Source organism: Dasypus novemcinctus, chromosome 21, assembly GCF_030445035.2.
Source record: "Dasypus novemcinctus isolate mDasNov1 chromosome 21, mDasNov1.1.hap2, whole genome shotgun sequence".
Lineage (NCBI taxonomy): Eukaryota > Metazoa > Chordata > Mammalia > Cingulata > Dasypodidae > Dasypus > Dasypus novemcinctus.
The window spans coordinates 66,204,616-66,225,570 of NC_080693.1; the positions used below are offsets into that span (position 1 = coordinate 66,204,616).

A 20,955-nucleotide genomic window follows, 5' to 3' on the forward strand; every position below is an offset into this window, starting at 1 on the left:
TATATTATGGTATAAGACACTGATTTACAAAGACTTATTTTAATTAAAAACCTCTCTACTCAATGGAATCTCAAAAGCCAAAAGGATTAGAGTCTTATCCAATGTTACTTCGATTTTACTGCCATAATCATTATCATCATTTCTTCCTTCCTGATCAAAATTCTTCCAGTGATTCCTCTTGGATAACCTCATAAACTTTACCAGAAAACATCTACAGAATGAAGTACAAACTACTTAGTACGATATTCAAATCCCAGCTGCCTTTTACCTTCCTTTTTCAGTTCTGTTTTCACATCTCACCGAAGCTGCCTGTAGTCTAGAACCAGAAAAATCCTCTAGACATAAATATAAATTAAGAAATTCCTACTATAATTTTAACTTTTACTAATATAAATAAAATTAATGTTGGCAATAAAAAGTAACACCCATTCTTTTGGGTGTTTATTTTTTGCCAAAATAACCAAAACATTAAAAAGCATAAGATGCAACTACGTGGTAAGTAGTTACAGGTAAAAGTCTGACAGACCGCGTGGAGTAGATCAGGCTTTTGGGCAATAAAATCTCTTGTCTGATCTAGAAAAACCTGGAAGATACCCAGATTTTTGGTTAACAGCAACCTAGAGCATGTCCTTTATTTCTCTCCCTTCTACTCATTCATTTACCCATTTTTTCACTTAATGTGCCTACCTTTTTTGAAAGACATAATTCACCCAGAGTTAATGTTTATTAAGCACTTACTTCATTTTCATATGATCCTAATTTCAGTTAAAAAACAAAACAAAAAAACAAGCAGCAACAACAAAATCTAACCAATTCAAGAAAATCAAATTCTTCAGGTGGGCTGTACAAAGCCTTAACAATTTGGATTTCCAGGTCTCTACTGACAATAAGAAATTATGAACAAGCCAGGCATTATTTCATAGGTTAGAACCTATTTGGTTGCGGTCATTGTGGGTGCTTTTGTTTTATCTCACAATTAGGAAGCTGAATCTTAGAACAAAAATATGTGGGATTGACAAGGGATTGAATATAAGGACAGGTTTTAAATATGCTACAGAATCATGGCTATCTAGCCTTTATCTCCTCTACATTACAACTGGGCAAAGTGATAAATAAAAGGAAATGCGATAAACTACAGGTGTTCTCAGAAAATTTAAATATTCGGATTGCATAATAACTCAAAAAAGTGGTTCAGAAAACAATAAGCTAAAGGGTATTCACATTTTATTTGACTTAATGATCTCTTGAATGTCTAGAATGACCTCCACATTCTTTTTTTATTTTTTTTAAAGATTTATATTTTATTTATTTCTCTCCCCTTCCCTGCTGCCCACCCCACCAACTGTCTGCTCTCTGTGTCCATTTGCTGTGTGTTCTGGGTCCGCTTGTATTCTTGTCAGTGGCACCAGGAATCTGTGTCTCTTTTTGTTGTGTCATCTTGCTGTGTCAACTCTCTGTGTGTGTGGCGCCACCCTGGGCAGGGTGTGCTTTTTTCACGCTGGGCAGCTCTCCCTACAGGGAGCACTCCTTGTGCGTGGGGCTCCCCCATGTGGGGGAGAACCCTGCATGACATGGCACTCCTTGTATGCATCAGGACTGTGCCCACGCACATTTCATAGGTCAGGAGGCCCTGGGTTTGAACCATGGACCTCGCATGTCGTAGGCAGATATTCTATCCATTGAGCCAAATCCACTTCCCTACTTCCACATTCTAATGCAGGGCTGCTAAAGGGGATCCTTCTGAATGAATCAAAGTGACCAAACCACTTCTCTAAGCTTTAGTTTCATCATCTGTAAAATAATGATAAAAACATCTACCTCCTAAATAGGTGTGTGAAAGTCCAGAATAGTGGCAAGCTAAATCCTAGATCTCTATAAAAACTGATGTGATCTTCTGGGGTTCTACCAGACCAGGCATGATCTAGGGTTCTGAAACCATGCATGTTTAAGTATCTTTCAAACTGACACTCATTTGATGGTTTTGAATGTAATTCACTCATTGTGAATGTAATTAATGACACTTGACTGTACATTTAAATTGGTTAAAATAACATACATGTTACCACAATAAAAAAAAATCCTTATTATATATATGCTATAATAGTACCAAGTACCTTTTCTTTTTAAATTGTAAATCACAACCTAATTTCTAGAACTCTATTTTAGTTTAGGTCTATATCAGTGGTTTTTAGGTGGAGGTCTTCCTAGTGGACATGTGGCATTATCTGCAGGGCATTTCTGGTTGTCACAAACAGAAAGTGGGGATGCTACTGGCATCTAGTTAGTAGAGGCCAGAGATGCTGCAAAATAGCTTATAATGCTCAGGAAAGCTCCCACAACAAAGAATTGCTTGCCAAAATGTCAATAGTGCTGAGGTTGAGAAGCCATGGGCTACATTACCATGTAACTAGATTATTCTACTAGCCTGTATGTTTCCCTTACTCTTTTCTCTTCTCCTTCCCAACAGCATCAGATATTCTTCCCGAAGCATTGCTTTCATCACATAGTTCTGCTCAAAAACCTACAATGGCTATTTATTACCAATACATTAAATCCAAACTCCTCAGCTTGGATGTTAAGTCTGCTATAATTCTATCTATAGAATGTACCTAATTCAATCTATAATTCTAGATTCTATTTGGCTATCAAAACCTTATTTCCTTCTGCTCTGCAATTCTCATTCTAGCCAAAGTCTTCTCCCTAAACACCATTCTTATTCTCAACTTCAGGCTTTTGCTCATGCCACTCCACACTAGGAATATTCTCCCTTCTCTACTTCAAATACTACCCATCCTCTAAGGCTTTAAGGTCTACTCCTTCAAGAAGCCCTTCCCATTTTCCCACTTGATTTCCTTTATTATCCATGCGATTAAATACATACTGATTTGTAACATTATCCAATTATTCCTGTTTAGCATTCCTATCTTCCCAACAAGAATAGAATCCTCAAAAGATAAGGAATTATGTCTCCATATTTCTATTTGGTAATCTCATAGATATATCCAACTTAATTTGATTAAAACAGAATTTTTTATTGTCCTTCAAATCTGTCTCCCATCCCCACCCCACTAAAGGATTTATTCTCCATTTCTTAAATGACACCACCAAATGAAATCCAGGAAATCATTCTTGATTCCCTTGCCTCCAAACTTATCCAATCAATTTCCAAGTCTCATCAGTTCTACCTCCCAAATCTCTTAAATTTCTATCTCTAAAACATCTGATTCATCCACTTCTCTCCTACTCTACAATTACCACTTCAGTTCAGGTTACCATCAACTATAAAATTACTGCTTTTACTCTTGCTCCATACCCCACACTGCATTTCTTATACAGTAGCCAGAGAGATCTTAACATATAAATTGGATTATTATCAACCCTCTGCTGAAAATCCTTCAAAGATTCCCCATTACACTTGGAAGGAAAACTGTACTTATAATGGCCTTCCAGGCCTGCACAATGTGCACAATGTAGCCCCTGCTGACCTCATCTTTTGCCATGTCCTTTTCCTTCACTATGCAACTCCAGCCACACGACCTACACTTTTTTTCCCAAAGCCAAGTTCTGCTGTGTCTGAGGGACTTTGCACATGCTGTTTTCTCTGCCTGCTATGGTTTTCAAATTAGTGTTTCCTTCTCAATCTTCAGATCTCAGCTTAAATGTCATTTCCTCAAAAAGGACTTTCTTGACACCCTTTTTAGAGAAGTATCAGAATGTCTTTTATACTTTTCTATGCTTGGCATATAGCAGGTACATAATGCATTCTTTCCCATTTGAATTTTTCATTGAGGCTACTTAACTCTTTGCTGCTTTGCAGTACCTTCTTTAGTGGTATACAAGAAAAGCTGACACCTGGACTTAGGTCAGGTCTCTCTCAGAAAACCTCCATTGTGCCCTTATTAATAATTATAATTGTTAATCTGTGATTTGTCAAGCGTTTTTCACTTCCTTTAGACTATAAGCAAAACAAGGGCTACATCAGGACACAAGTACATAAAGGGATTAAATTCTTATGTATTTGTAATTATTATGTAATTGCAAAATAAATTATTATGTATTTCCCCCAAAGCTTGTTCTCTTAGTTCAGGTCTTGTGTAGCACTATCTTCAAGATACTATATTGCACCTAAATACAATATGATCCGAAATATAAGGTAATCTCCCATTTCCTCAAAGAAAATTTCAAAAATAGTGTGTTTCAGCCAACTTGAATATATAAACTTTTTGGAATGTAATCATATAGTCAAATGCCTATTAATCTAGTTACACATATTATTTTAAGATCAAAAAATATATTTAGTAATTTCATTTTTTTCTACTCTCACTGCATAAAACAATTTTATTCAAACTGTTCATGTGCATCTTTTTTTTTAGAAGGTACTGGGGATTGGACCCAGGACCTCGTACATGGGAAGCAGGTGCTCAACCACTGAGCTACATCTGCTCCCCAATGAGAGCTGGTTTTTCCATTCATTCATTTTGTTTGTTTTTTAGGAGGTACCAGGGATCAAACCAGGACCTTGTACATGGGAAGCAGGTGCTCAATCACTTGAGCTACATCTGCTTTCCTCGTGTGTATCTTTGACATCAGTATCTTTGTCCTCACTACAGTCACTATTTTTTGTCATCTTAAACAATTTTCCAGAGTACACCACCTTCAGTTCTAAATGATCTGAAATATGGTAACCTTTGAATCCATATTAGATGCTGCCCAAGGACATCATATTCCAAGCCAAAAGTACTCCTTCACTATCTAGTGACCTCATGACGATATTGAGTATATAGTCCCTACTTAACTACATTGCTTATATAAAAGTGATTTTTAAAAAGTTTGTTTACAGCTTCATCCAACACTTCTAATGGTGAAGTCCTAGCTCAAGGAATAATTATTAAATCTATATAAAATGTTTTTGCATCTTTTTTAAAGATTCCATAAGGCAACTTTTATAAACATTCAATTAGCACTGATTATAGTCATTTATGCCAGTTTGACTTCCTCAGGTACTTTTAAAAATAAAATTGACAGAATGTCTGCCTCAAAATATGAGCTTTTTTGTAGAGATTCAAATATAAAATATTTTCTATGAGAGGTAATGAGGGGGGGCAATACCCTTATATTTAGGGATATGTGCATATGTGGTATGTCAGACTTGCTATTCCATGTTGAAACTTCAACAAAAAAATAAAGCAGGAAACAGTTGGTCATCTTTCAACTTTTTCAGATGCTGATTTTTCAGATGATTATGAACTCTGAGGCATCATAAGAAAGGAAACAAAGTAATTTTCCAACCTGCTCTCAACCCTTTCCCAATACATGCAATCAATCACCCTAGTTTATTAAAATATAGATAGTATCTTATTTTGTCCTACTTTTTTTCTCTTCCTCCAATTCTTTCCCATTTTCAGCACTATCCCTGATCAGTTTATTTTTATCACCTTAACCAAAGTTGCTTGGTCCTTCCACTGCTCCATTTCCTAAAACTTCTTATCACCATCCCAAAATCTAATGGAGAAAAAAGGGAGACAAATTTGGCTTTTAAGCCTTAAAAATATCTAAGTGCATTCTAAGAGTATTCTAAAGAAAAAGAAGAATCCTAATAGGCACCATCTAGGAATAGGCTACATATTTTTTCTCATCCATGCTTTTATACAGGTTGGGATTATTATTAAATAGTGGTTATATGCTATCAGTGAAACTAGTTTATCACTTTAGAAGCCTTTTGGGGCCAGATAAAGTAAAAATATCATTAATTATTAAGACAAAATTACAAGACATAAAATAGAAATTAAACCACCTGAATAGTATGTTTAACTATTGAAGAAGGTAAAGATAGTACTTCTAATTTCCTATTAGGCCTCAATCATATCTTAAAAGAGACTCTTTACTGGTAAAACAAATGTGAATGGAAAGAAATACCTTGGAAGCACTGGCACAATTTGTAAAGAGGTAACTTTCCTGAGATAGAACCCCACATTACATTAATTTGAACACTAAGAGCTGCTAACACACAAAGAGCTGAAGAGGAAGCCAAACTAGAAGAAATGAGTAGTTCATGCTTTGAAGAAAAATTAAGGAAATATGGAAGTAGTGATGTAATATGATATTTACTATTAGATATTACAGACCTATTAGGAGCAATTGAAGTAATTTCTAAAACCAGTTTGCTTTCTAACTTCAAAAAAAAGTAAGTCCACTACTTAGTGACAACTCAACTGATCGAGGTCAATTCTTCTGATCAAGTCAAAGATCATATGGTGGGATGAAAGCCCTCAAACCTGGTCTATAATCAAAGGACAAAAGATTCAGTTTCTTCAAATGGCAGGAGGAAAAATGACTTGGCACTGCATCACACACTTAAAATCCAATAGGGTTTCTTTCATACTGACAGAGCACTGTGCGTCAAAGCATACCTTAGTGTGATGAGGACTGTAAAATGGATGGAAAAACATTATTTTCCTTTCCGTTTCCCAAACACCTTATAAACATGCACAATAAAATATTCCTGATCCCCATCATACGCAATGGGAAAAAACATATTTACTGTTTCCACCACCTTCCTCTTTGGATAGGTGCTTGCACCTCAGCACTGGGCCTTGGACTTCTCAGACCATTGTCCAGGGGGAAATTCACGAAACGAGAAAAGCAACGTAGGTTAGAAAGTCTGTTACTAAAATAGAAATTAGCATTAAAAATACCGATCCTACCTTCCCTCTACCCTCTCACATAAAATAAAACAAATAAAACCCGGCAAACTTGTCCCACCATTAGAGAGATCATGCAGGCTCTGATCAAACATGCTTCTTAATCATCCTTCCGGCAGGAGAGCACCTGGGGCGAGTTTTTGGCCCCCTCGTCTCTCGCCCCGGTACAGGTCAGGCCCCTAGACTGACAGGAGGGGCTGGCCGAACGTTGGCTCCGAAGGAAAAGGAGGTATTATCACCGAACCCTGATCAGATTAGGGATAGAAGTAATGTAGGACCAAAGGTAACACAACTTAGGTTGCAGGCAAAGCGGCTGAACTGACGAAAAGGTAGGCAGGACCCGGCACAAGGGTAGGCGGGAGGAGCAGCCCGGGCCTAGGCCGCACCAGGCCGCGGAGTGGCCATACGCCGCTTGCCGACCGAGGCTGCGAGCCAGCTACGGAGAAGGGGTAATCGTTACCTGGACAGGTTCCTGCAGCACCGTCATCCTTGAGGCTCAGGCCCACTTTCTGCAGTGCCTCAGCCCCCCCCCGTAGCGGCTCCGGCCCGGCCAGTCCCGGCTCATTTAAACTCACAAGCGACCGTTACCGGGGGATGGGGGAGGCCGAGCAATTGCCGAATACTTCCGAGCGGGACACGGAAATACCCGAAGTAAAGAGATCAGACTGGGAGCCAGACGGAAAGGTCCGAAAAGGGCCGGAAATACCCGAGGTGAAGTGGAGGGGAAGTAGACCGTTGCCGGAAATTGTCGAGGATTACCGGAAACTACCGAATCTGACTCACAGAGCATAAGTTCCTTTTAGCTATGCCTCCGCCCACGCACGCCACGCCCAATCGGCCGCCAACAGGCCGGGCCACGCCCAACCGGCCACCAGCAGGCTGGGCGTGGCGTGACGGAGTGTTAGGTGGTTCGGCTGCTGTCTGGATTCGCCTTCACTTATCCCATTCGGATTGATTGGTGTGCGGTAGTTTAAGCAAAGGGTAAAATACAAGAGTTTGGGGCTGACCTTAAGAAGTATTTGTCTGTTGCGCTTTGGTCTTTAATATTACAGAAGTATCTACTCTCGTACAGTCCTGGGGGAAATCAAAGAAAATTCCTAAGGATGGACATCCCTCAAGGCTTAGTAAGGCCCTGCCTTCAAGGAGATTGCGATCTATTTAAGGCGAAAGCAATGCTACATTATGTGGTGCCCATTATAAGTGATGTCAAAATTAAGAGGAAAGGTAAATTAATTGGAATTGAAGATATGGAAGGTTTCTTGGACGGAAAAAAAAGGACATTTAAACTGGGCTTTGAGGGATGGGTGGAATTAGACCAAAAGAAAGGAGAGTAAAGGAAGAGAAGCAGAAATGAGATTAGTCTGGTAAGAACGAAGACATTAACTGAAAATACCTACCTGGATGATCAGATCATGGAAGAATCTCAGAAGGCAGGCAGAAATTTTTATTTTTGAAAGGAGAGGCATTCTGGTGTATTGCAAAGAGGCCTAGTTTTAAATTTCATCTCTGGCACTAACCGGTTTTAGGTTCTTAGGCAACAACCTCGTTGAACTTCTATTTGCTTAGTCTGGAAAAATGGGATTAAAATAATTAAGTGCATTACCATATGTGGCTGTGTCTGGCACACATAGTAGGCTCTCTCAAATTTCCTTGCTGCCAGATAAAAAATGAATGAGTCAAGAAACTATTAAAATTTTGTTGTTTTTCAGCAGATGATGAAAACAATTTTTAAAGACTAATTTTCTAGTCTAGTCCGGGTATCCCTGGGCTAAATGTGGAACTCAAGGTGTATTCTACTGTGTGGAAAATTGCACTTTCTTGTTCCCACAGATTTATACAGATGAGATCAAGTTAGAATGGGTCACTTCCTTCCTTTTGGTTAGGTTAGAGGGAGTTTTATTTTTTTAATACCAACTTACACAGCTACAACCTTCTCTACCAACCAGCCATCTTTAGTCACTGTTCATGTGTTTGTAGCCCCACAAAGGGCAGGTATTAAGGTGACTTTATGCTGTGCTGTGCACTATTCTTTAGCAGGATTATACTGGATGAATTAGCGGAAATAGAATTCTAAACTGTCCAGTAGGACTAACCACTAGCTATTTAAAGTTTAATTCATTAAAATAAAATGAAATTAATTGTATGCTTTATTAATATATATCAAAAAAATTGATTTATTTTAAAAATTAAATGAAATTAAAATTTAAGTTCTTTGGTCACCCCAGCCACATTACAAGTGCTCAGCAGACATGTGTGGTTAGTGGCTACCATATTGGACAGCACAGATAAAGAACATTACCATCATTGCAGAAAGTTCAATTGAGCAGTGCTGGGCTAATGATAATAGATGATATTTATTGAGCTTTACCATGTGCCAAGCAGCTGTTCTAAAATTTTTAGATTAATTAACTTTTTTTCCCCTTATTTCTCCTTCCTTCCCCTCCCTCCGCTGTCTGCTCTGTGTCCATTTGCTGTGTGTTCTTCTGTGTCTGTTGTATTCTCATTAGGCAGCTCTGAGAACCCATCCTGGGACCTTCTGGAGTGGGAGAGAGGCGATCATTCTTTTGCTCCACCTCATCTCCCTAGTTTGCTGCGTCTCATATTGTCTCTGCTCTGTGTCAGCTCTCCATGTGGGCAGCACCACTCTTGGGAGGTCTGCTCTCCTGTGTGGGGGCTGCACTCCTTGCAGCAGGGGCTACTCCTTGCATGGGGGGCACCCTTGTGTGGGGCGACATTCCTTGCACGCGACAGCACTCCATGTGGGCCAGCTCGCCACATAGGCCAGGAAGCCCTGGGTATCAAACCCTGGACCTCCTATATGGTAGGCAGAAGTTCTATCTGTTGAGCCGTATCTGCTTCCCTACATTAATTAACTCTTAATTCTCTTAACCCAGCACAGGTAGTTTTATTATTGACTACATTTTATAGATGAGGAAATTGAGGTTAAATAACTTACCCACAGTCAAACAAACAAATTCAAACCTAGGAGATCTGGCTTCACACTCCATGCTAACCCTATGCTCTGCCATGGAAAATAATCAGTAGTCCGGGTGTTTCAGTTGTCTGTTGCTACAGAATAAATCATCCCAAAATTTAGTTCCTTCTAATGATAGCCATTTTATTTCTCATGATTGTCTGGGTCAGGGATTCAGGGAGAGCTTAGTGGGACAGTTCATCTTTGTTCCATGTGGTGTGAGCTGGGGTAGCTTCACTGGGACCAGAAGATCCCAGATGGCTTCACTGACATGTCTGGTGCCTTGGTGCTACTATTGGCTAGGGCTTTTCCACAGGATCTCTCTTTCCATATTGGCCTCTCGTTAGTCACAAGTGTAGTCTCAGCTTCTTGACTTGGTGGCTGGCAATGAAGAGGGCACAATGGAAGCTGCAAGGCCCCTTAAGTCCTAGGTCTCTAAGTCAAATCCCATTACTTGTTGGTAAGATGAGAGAACCTGGTAGTTGGGAATGGAAAGAAAGGGATAGATGAGAAGTATTACACTTAAAATTTGACCCTTTTAACTGAACACAATACTTTAGATTGTTCTAATCAATTCAGAAAGCAATATTAACTTTTATTATCTGAATACTTCTATTAAGTAGACTAAAGTTGTATCTGGATTTTTTTGCAGCTACCTCACACTTTGCTCATACTAAATTTGTGGTCATTTTACAAAACCAGCTCATTTTCATACAGCCTCCTGCCAACTCAAGTTGTGCAATAGATATTTTTTTTTGTAAATCTAAATGAAGGAAATTACATTTTAAGTCTTTGGGTGTAAAACTGAGTATCAAGAGCCAGCATTTAAAGAGTTTGTCATGCTTGGAACACTGGCTCTTAGGCTTAGGATTTACCTGAAGCCTTTTCCCCTGTGAAAATGAACATTTCTTTTCTGACTGTTGTTCACCAGGCTAATTCATCTGTTGTGGTTTTCTATCATCCATACCAAGACCACATTGAAATTGTGCTTTGATGAGGTCTTTTAGACGATTTTTACTTCCTTCTATTAATATATCCACTATTTACCTATTGAAACTCACCACACAGCAATCACTTGGACATCTTGCTACCTATCATCCATTATCCATCATATTGCATGCTGCCTTACATACTCCTTATTTTACCTAACCTGGAGGCTTTTTTTTTTTTTTTTTTTCTTTTTCCACTTGTTCCTTCCTCTTGGTCACATTACCCTGCCTTGGACTTCTCTGTCAACAGGGCCTCCTGCTTATTTTCCCTACTGTTCTGTTCCTTGTCAGTTTCCTCTGCAGTGCCTCTGTCAACCCCTTCAACTTTAATGTGCTTCTCCTGGCATCTGTTTTAGGGTTTCTTCTCACCCTACACATTCTTCCTAGGTAAAACCATCCATTCTTGGGGTCTCAATTTAAGAATCTACAAGTTGTTCCAGAAATCTGCTTCATTGAGCTCCAGATACAAATGTCTAGCTGCCGTCTCTAACTGGATGTCTCACAGGTACCTTGTTCAGAATGGAACTCCTAGTTTCCTACACCTGAAATATTTCCTATCCCAGTTTCAGCCATCACCAGCCTCTCCACTAACAAAACCAAAGAACTTATCTGCAACATCTAGTCACAAAGACCTACAGGCTATATGGAAAGAAGAACAGTTAAATAAGTGATTCCAGTAAGATTGGTAAATTTTACCTCCTAAATATATCTTCTCATCCCTTCCTGCCTCTAGTCTTGCAAACCACCAAAACCAACTCTGAGCATGTCAGGACTCCCCTCCCCAAACCACTCCAATTCAGGGCTTCCCATTGCCCTTGGGATATAGACCAAACCCATTAATTGGTCTAATAGGATCCTCTACGGTCTGGTCCCCGCCTCCTTATTCAGCCTTGTCTCATCCCTTCTCCCCATTATGATTTGTATTCCAGCTACATAGAATTTCTTGACCCACTCTTTTGCCTCATAGCTTTTCATGTACTCCTCTTTCTGCCCGGAATATTCTGTTCCCACTCTTCACCTGGTCCTCTCTGCTCATCCTCCAAATATACTTCTTCCGGCCTTTTCTGATCCTCTGGAATAGGTTGGCTATCCCTTCTATTGCTCCAGTGCTACCGTGCATGTCATTGGTCTCATCACCTTTCACTGAAATCACTTAATTTTCCATCTTCCTATCTAGCCTGTAAACTCCATGAGAGCAGAAGCCCTGTCTGTTTTATTCCTGAATTTATTCTCCAAACCTAGTACAGTGTCTGGCACATAATGGGTATTCTTTCTTATGTACTTTATGAATATATACAGTAAACTCATTCTGTCCCTATTATTATTTTTTATTGATTGCTTATTTTATTTTATGTCTCTTTTCTCTAAGACAAAGTCTTATACTGCTCTATATTATTTGAGAAAAAATGACATCTTTAATAGATGCTTAATTGACTGATTAAAGTGGAAGCCTTTACATGAATTGCTCCTTCTTCCTCACTTTTCCTTTTTAAAAATTTTTTTTTCGATTTTTGTTTCTTTTTCTTCTTTTTTCACCTTACTTTTTAATTAGCTAAATTCTACCCAACCTGCAGTCCTGAACTTCAATATCACATCCTCAGAATATTCCCTGTCCTACCTAATCTAAATTATTAGCTCCACCCTATTTGCTATCTTTCACAGCATCTTTGTTCTTTTCCTTCATAGCATACATAATTTTAATTACATTTGTTTCATATGACCTCCTTAAAAGCAGCAACTTAAGGCTTACCATTATGTCCCCATTACCTAGTACAATTCCCTGCATAAAAATTTTAAGAATAAATATTTTTGGAATCATTGAATGGCTTGAACATTTAATTGTATCTCATACTGGTCTAAACTTGATGCTCTTTTAACGCTGCCTTTCTGGACCCAGAGGACATCCTAGTCTGACACAGAAGTTTCTTCAAGGAATTTGAAGTCAAGGAGGTGTCTGAAGTGTCGTGTGTGTTGGTTGAGGTGAGGTCTGAGATGTGCTACATGGGTTGATGGCTAGGAGGGGAGGCCAGACTCAAAGGCACCTAACAGAGACAAACTAGTAGTGGCAGAGGACAATAAGCAAATTAGCTTGTCTAGAGTGGAGTCTGTATAAGCTTGGTGAAAACAGGGACAGTTGAGTAAAAGCTTTAGGTTCCAGGCCAGTAATTTTAGATCTGATAAAATAGACCTAGGGAGTTTCTGGTGGTGACTGAGCTGGGGAGTGACTGCAGGAGAATGGAATTTGAGAAAGATTATGATAACAGCTGAGTGTTATGTGAATTGGAGGGAGAAAGAAACTAAAGGGTCAGGACTACAGCAAAGAGCTGCTACAGAGTGTAGGCAGCTCTAAATTTCCATGATTCTAGGATCCTCGATGGTTGAATCTGAAAACAGATGGAAAATGAACAGTTCCAAGTTACTCATTTAGAGTGAGAAATATTCATATCCAATTCCTTCTCCTATAGGAGATTACAGCACAGGCATTCAGATTCTAATCAGAAGACTGGTGAGAACATATTAAGAACCAAAAGAGTGAATTGAATGATTTTACAAGCTATTTCCTTTTCAGAAGGGACATACAGGCCTGATTGGAAGTTAAAAATATCTATATCATCTGGAGAGGGCACCCTCCAAATAATAAGATCTTTGTTTTTCCATTTTCTGGGTTCTAGGTAGACTTTTTCTCTAGATATATTGCAGAACAATGGATTAAACACAGATTTGGTTATATCCCAGTCTTGAGTATAGACTACAGTTGCCTTGATAGACTTTTTTGTTGTTGATATTATGTTTGTTTGTTTTGTATTTTAAATTAGGTTTAAAATATTCTGATTTTAAAGTGCCCCAGGTAAGAATGTCCAAACGTTAATTGAAAATGTGGAGCTTCAACAATTTGGGAAAGAAGTTTGGGCTGGACATACCAATTTTTCAGGCAAAACTAAATGCATTCTTTTTGTTATGTAATACCCTGAAAACACCTTTGTGAAAGTATTTATCATTATATTAAAACTATTTATTTATATGTCTGCATCCTCCACACCAGACTTTGAGCTCCAGGGATGGCCTTTTATTCATTTTAGTGCAAGTACTGGCGTATAATAGGTGCTCAATAAGTGTTAGTTGGATGAATGAATGAGAGTAATCTGGATGAAATTACCAAAGGAGAGATTGTGGAGGTAAAGGAGACAGGGTCAGGGACAGATGACAGAAGAGACAAGACAAAGAAGTAGAGTACGAGGGAGGAAGTCAGAATCAAGAAGTAAAAGAGAAAGTTGGTAGAACTGGAAACCGACAAAAGAGAATCATCCTCAGCATTAAAAGCGTATGGTGAAATGATGAGAAAAAGTGCCTGCTTGGGAAACGGACTTTGGCCCAGTGGTTAGGGCGTCCGTCTACCATATGGGAGGTCCGCGGTTCAAACCCTGGGCCTCCTTGACCTGTGTGGAGCTGGCCATGCGCAGTGCTGATGCGCGCAAGGAGTGCCGTGCCACGCAAGGATGTCCCCCGCGTGGGGGAGCCCCACGCGCAAGGAGTGCGCCCGTGAGAAGAGCCGCCCAGCGTGAAAAGAAAGTGCAGCCTGCCCAGGAATGGCGCCGCCCACACTTCCCGTGCCGCTGACGACAACAGAAGCGGACAAAGAAACAAGACGCAGCAAATAGACACCAAGAACAGACAACCAGGGGAGGGGGGGAAATTAAATAAATAAATAAATCTTTAAAAAAAAAAAAAAAAAAAAAAGTGCCTGCTGAGGTTTTGAGTCTCTTTTCCTTATTAAGCGCTACCCAAGCTGTGGGTGCTGGGGCCACCTCTTTTCACTGACACCTCCTTGGTTCCTTGCCCCCTTGGGGGTCAGGATTCTCCTTCAGGAAACCCATACCAGCTCTACCAGCTCCCATTCTTGCCTTAGAGTGGTATCAGGGAAATAACCTAGGCCTGGGAAATTAAAGCCCCAGCTCTAGTCTCCAGTCTGCGGTGACTCACAGTGTGACCTCGGGCAGGCTATCCCCTCCTCTCTGGGTCCCTAAAGTTCCTTGCAGCTGTCAGGATGTTTAACGACTGGTGCGGATTCCTGCTTGCTCTCTGCTGCTTTTCAGCTATAAATCGCTTTGCCATTCACTAGCTCTCCTGCCCTCCCACTGACTCTAACCCACCATCGTTGAGCCCCTCCTGTGTCCTCACACAGTTCAGTTCACAGATCTATCCCTAGGTGGCACTGCCTTGGTCTTAGCACAGAAAGTAGCTTCAACAATTTAAACCTTTTTTTTTTTTTTAAACGATTTATTTTATCTTTTTATTCCTTCCCCCTTGCTGCTTGTGCATGCTGTCTGCTCTCTGTGTCCATTCGCTGCACATTCTTCTGCATCTGCTTGTCTTCTCTTCTTGACTTCTCTTTAGGAGACACCAGGAACTGATCCCAGGACCTTCTGATATGGAAGAGAGGCACTGAATTGCTTGAGTCACCTCAGCTCCCTGGTTTGTTCTGTCTCTCATTATCTTTCCTCTGTGTCTCTTTTTTGTTGCGTCATCTTGTTGCAAAAGCTCTCTGCACGGGCCAGCTTGCTGCACGAGCCAGCTTGCCTTCACCAGGAGGCCCTGGGAACTGAACCCGGGACCACCCATATGGTAGTTGGGAGCCCAATCCCTTGAGCCACCTTCACGTCTCTAAACGGACTCTTGAGTGGGTCAAACATAGGTAGCCTTCTCCACCTATGCTAAAGCATCTGAGGAAATGAAGTTTTTAAAACATTTTTTAATGTTTTTATTTATTTCTCTCCCCTCCCCGCCCCCAGTTGTCTGCTCTCTGTGTCCATTCGCTGTGTGTTCTTCTGTGACCACTTCTATCCTTATCAGCAGCACTGGGAATCTGTGTTTCTTTCTGTTGCATCATCTTGTGTCAGCTCTCTGTGTGTGTGGCGCCATTCCTGGGCAGGCTCCACCTTCTTTCGCGCTGGGCGGCTCTCCTCACCGCGCGTACTCCTTGCACATGGGGCTCCCCTACACCGGAGACACCCCTGAGTGGCACGGCATTCCTTGCACGCATCAGCACTGCGCATGGGCCAGCTCCACACAGGTCAAGGAGGCCCGGGGTTTGAACCGCGGACCTCCCATGTGGTAGGCGGACGCCCTATCCATTGGACCAAGTCCGCTTCCTAGGAAATGAAGTTTGAGAGATGATTTAAAGAGCTCTAAGAGCCAGTGCTACCATTTTTATTTCTATTTTTAGACACTTTTGTTCTCCTTTTCTGCCTTCATCTTTCATGCTCTGAGCCTTCAGGGTCACTTAGCCTTCAGATTATTCATTGCTTATATCCTTCCTCCTTAGTGGGTAAGAATCTCAGGTACAGAGGGTTGGGTTAATCATTTTCTAGCTTTATGACCTTCTTTCATCAATGGCCCATGCAGGACTGCTCTTGTTTATTTATTTATTTATTCATTCATTTATTCCCTTTTCTCCTTTTATTAGTCAGCCAAAGGGGTGCTGATGCAAAATACCAGAAATCTGTTGGCTTTTATAAAGAGTGTTTATTTAGGGGTAGTAGCTTACAGTTACCAGGCCATAAAGCATAAGTTACTTCCCTCACCAAAGTCTATTTCCATATGTTGGAGCAAGATGCTGCCACGTCTGCCAAGAATTCAGGCTTCCTGGGTATCTCCCTTCCTGGCGCTCTGTTTCCCTCCTGGCTCAGCTGCTGTGCTTTCTCCACAAAGCCAGCTGTAGATTATCAGGCAGATGGCTCTGTCTCTCTCACCTGGGCTTCTGTTGTGTCTAAGGAGCCATCTCTATTCTTCTGTGTTCTTCTCCTTTGTGTTCACTTCCTGGGCTTCAGCTTGAAACTCCAACATCAAGACTCCAACTCAAAATTCCAACTCTCTTCGCTGCCATGTAGTTTTCTCTGTGAGTCTTACTGATGTGGCCCAATCAAAGCCCTAATCATAACCTAATCATGCCCAGGTACAGACCAGTTTACAAACATATTCTAATATATATTTTTGGAATTCATAAATTATACCAAACTGTTACATTCCACCCTCTGAATTCCAAAAAGACATTACAATATTTTAAAAAACCCAACAATCTTATTTCAGTAACAATGCTAAGCACAAAAGTGCATCGCAATCAGTTTAAAGAAATACAGTGTGTTTTGGAATAAAGGGAGCAAAGTCCTGTCTGCTGTAAGCCTCTTAAACTTATAAAACAATTTATCTGCTTCCAATACACAAATGGACAAAGGATAAACATTTTCATTACAATAAAGAGAAATTGGGAGAGAAACATGAGTGATGGGTCCTCTATAGTTCAGTAAACCTGAAGGACATACTTCATTAGATATCAAAGTCTGAGAGTCATTTTTTTCTTTCAACTTTATTTTGTACATTTAATAATTGAAAATATAAACAATTAAACACTAAAAAGAAAACACAGCTGAATAAAAACATACATTTCTCAGTTACGTGTACTGGATACCTATACATATTTTTTTGAATCATACAATATGTTACACAATATATTTGGTTCATAGTGACAGTCATTCTTAAGACTATGGTTTCTTCTTCCTGGGGCCTTATGGGAACCCACCCTTTCCACAGGCTTGCCCAGCAGCCATTTTCTTGGTTCTGCCCTCATCAAGCATCTGGATGGAACCAAGCTCCAGACCTCACCCTCCAAGAGCATTGGGGTGATTGCCACACTTTACCCAATCTTTGGACTTGATCCTCTGTATTAGTCAGCCAAAGGAGTGCTGATGCAAAATACCAGAAATTGGTTGGTTTTTATATAGGGTATTTATTTGGGGTAGGAGCTTACAGATACCAGGCCATAAAGTATAAGTTACTTCCCTCACCAAAGTCTATCTTCACGTGTTGGAGCAAGATGGCTGCCAATGCCTGTGAGAGTTCAGGCTTCCTGGGTTCCTCTGGGCTCAGCTCCTCTGTTTTCCCCCAAGGTCAGCTGTAAACTATCAGGCGAATGGCTCTGTCTCTCTCCCTGGGGCTCCAACTCCAACATTAAAAGCCCCCAACTCTGTCCTTTGCCATGCTTTTTTTCTGTGAGTCCCCACCCACCAAAGGGTGGGGAGTCAATGCCCTACTGGCACAAGAGAGTTACATGATTACTTAATCAAGCAAACCTCTGAATCCAATATAATCTAATATGCCCAGAGGAAAAGATCAGTTACAAACATAATCCGATATTTCTTTTCAGAATTCATCAATAATATCAAACTGCTACACCCCTCTAGTACAGTGATGTGAAGACAACATTCCTCCTAACCTTTGGCATATAGGCTCAACCTTCTCAGAGCAATGAGTTGACCACCTGGCCTTCCCTAATCCATGGGGGACAGGTACACCCCTCTCAGACCTATAGGGTGGTAACCTTAACCAGCCTAATCCTTGTGGAATGTGCTCCACCCTCTCTGTACCCTGGTGTGGCAAAACTGTTCCTGAACATCCTATGGGAACATCCACCCTCTCTGTACACATGGGTGGGGCTCCTCTCTTGGTCCAAGGTGATGTCTTAATTCCAGATCTCAGCTTCCATGGTTTTCCTCTTAAAGCTGTTTCCCCTTATGTCTCCCATCAATGTTCTTTTTGGTCCAAGCTGACAATGGTTTCATTCCTACAGCTCCCTCAAAAAGTTTGTTGGTTTAGTAGGCAGGAAGCAGGGTTCCAAGCCATGAGACAGTAAGACTTTCCACAGGTCTTTCCTAGATAACTGCATTTTCAATCCTGATTTTTTCCAAGTTCCAAGTTTAGTTAAGTCCTCATATGGGGCACTATCATCTAGGGATTTGATTTCTAGAGCCTTGGAATTTCTGGAATCACTTTCTGGTTTCTTTGTGTCCAACAGTTCATTCCTCAGTGTATTTCTCTTATCTAGCATTTTGCTATAGGCTGCAAGGAGAAGCCAAGCCACATTCTCTGAATTTACTTTGGAAAGTTCTTCAACTAAATGCCCAGGCTCACCATTTTCAAATTCTGCCTTACATAAAACACCAGGAGTCAATCATGCGAAGTTTTCCACAACTTTAAAACATGGATTGTCTTTCCTCCAGTTTCCAATAAGAGTAAGTTTCTTTAGCATCTATATTGCTATCAACAGTTTTTTCAAAGTGATCTAGGCCTTTTCCATCAAGCATTTCACAATTCCTCCAAAAAATACCTCTTACCCATTTATAAACTGTTCCAGCATTTTGGTAATTGCAAAAGCATGACCCTACTCCTCAGGACCAAGTTCTGTATTAGTCAGCCAAAGGGGTGCTGATGCAAAATACCAGAAATCGTTGGCTTGTATTTATAAAGGGTATTTATTTGGGGTAGGAGCTTACAGTTACCAGGCCCTACTTCCCTCATCAAAGTCTATTTCTACATGTTGGAGCAAGATGGCTGCCAACATCTGCCAAGAGTTCAGGCTTCCTGGGTTCCTGTCTTCCTGGGGCTCCATTTCTCTCCACACTCAGCTGCTGTACTTTCTCCACAAAGCCAGCTGTAGGCTATCAGGTGAATGGCTCTGTCTCTCTCACCCAGGCTTCTGCTGTGTGGAAGGAGCCTTCTCTTTTCCTCTGTTCTCTTCTCCTGTGTGTTCACTTCCCAGGCTCCAGTTCCAACATCAAGACTCCACCATCAAAACTCCAACTCTCCTCCCTGCCATGTAGTTTTCTCTGTGAGTCTTACTGATGTGGCCCAATGAAAGCCCTAATCATAATTTAATCACACCCAGGTACAGATAAGTTTAGAAACATAATCCAATATCTATTTTAGGAATTCATAAATTATACCAAACTGCTACACTCTTACTCCCTCATCCTAGCCAAACACTACCCACTATAGGCAGCCATCTAATATTTCAAATGTGTGTTTTTTGTTTGTGTGAGTTCTTGAATAATGAGTGATTCATGCATTTTAACTTTTCAGTACTATATTTTATTGAACTCAATAGGCCCAAAAAGTTACCATTTCAATATGTAATCAATACAAATTTTTTTAAAGGAGGTACCAGGGATTGAACCTGGGATCTTATACATGCAAAGCAGGCACTCAACCACTGAGCTAGACCTGCTCCAATATAAAAATTATTAATGAGATATTTTGTACTAAGTTTCTGAAATCCAGTATGTCTACCCCCCAACCTTCCGGTGGCTCCCTCATCTGCTTGCTCATTTATTTTGTTCATTGTTTTTGCTCATTGTCTACTTGTTGTCTGTTTTTTTTCTCTTTAGGAGGCACCAGGAACCAAACCCAGGACCTCCCATATGGGAGGCAGGCACTCAACTGCTTGAACCATATCTGCTCCTTGCTCATTTGTTTTTGCTGGTTGTCTGCTCATTTTGCTCGTTGTCTGCTCTTTGTATTCTTGCTTGTTGTTTTTGCTGGTTGTCTGCTCATTGTCATTGGTTAATGTCTGCTCATTGTCTGGTCATTTTGTCTTCTTTATTAGGCACTGGGAATTGAACCCGGCACCTCCCTTGTGACAGGCAGACACTCAACTGCTTGAACCACATCTGCTCCCCAAATCCAGCATGTCTTTTACTCTTGCAGACTATATCAGTTTGGATGCTTAATTTTCATCAGGAAGATTTGATCTATATTTAAGTTTCATAAAATTCACAGTTGAAAAAGTAGATTCACATACTTAAGTTGTTCCAAGCATACTTTAACGTTTTCCAATAATTGAATCAGTTACCAAAATAGTCACTTTCCTTTAATCACATCCATACTGAAATAATTGCTTCCACTATTTTGGAAGAATTGATTTGATTTTCAATCAAAGCACAATGGTTTCAAAACTATGTCTGTCCAAGTTAAGAAAATTCACTACCTCTTGCGTCAACTCATTTCTAACATCAAATTCAAAGTATTGCATGCTTTGGAAAGCAACTCTAAATTTATTAATATTGACAAAGTCTTAGAACTTTTGTAGCTTTTTCAGTGAATTTACATAATGCTGCCAATTACAATTAAAACCTACCTATTTAAATTAGAAAAATGTATATTGATTTGTATTAAGAAATTTTTCAGTTTTAGCATAAATTCTTGTACCTGTCTAATAAACTTTTTCTTTCCTTGGTGCTTCAACTGCAGCTCATTCATACACAGTATGTTATCAGTGAGATTGTATGCATATATATATATATATATATATATATATATATATATATATATATGTATATATTTTAGGTACTGGGGTTGGGGATTGAACCTGGAACCTTGTGTATGGGAAGCTGGCACTCAACCACTGAGCCACATGAGTTGCTTTTTTTGTTTGTTTTGCTTGTTTGTTTTTGTTTTTTTA

General features: G+C 40.2%; 2 protein-coding genes across 8 annotated transcripts in view; one reads left to right on the forward strand and one right to left on the reverse strand.

Moving 5' to 3' along the window:
* The window catches only part of CDC27 (cell division cycle 27), a 67,241-nt gene extending 59,765 nt beyond the window's left edge, over window positions 1-7,476 (reverse strand). For all 6 annotated transcript variants that reach the window (XM_058284460.2, XM_004447121.3, XM_058284459.2 and 3 more), the window contains exon 1: window positions 7,162-7,476. In XM_058284460.2, coding sequence (XP_058140443.1) covers window positions 7,162-7,188 — 27 coding nt within the window. In that variant the 5' untranslated portion in view covers window positions 7,189-7,476. The remainder of the gene's footprint in view (window positions 1-7,161) is intronic.
* Window positions 6,929-20,955, forward strand: part of MYL4 (myosin light chain 4) — a 38,861-nt gene continuing 24,834 nt past the window's right edge. Inside the window, exon 1 of one of the 2 annotated variants that reach the window (XM_058284464.2) lies at window positions 6,929-7,030. The gene's annotated coding sequence lies outside the window, so the exon portion shown is untranslated. Of the gene's footprint in view, window positions 7,031-7,611; window positions 7,683-20,955 lie in introns of those variants that run through there. The other variant, XM_071210723.1, reaches the window with a different exon arrangement.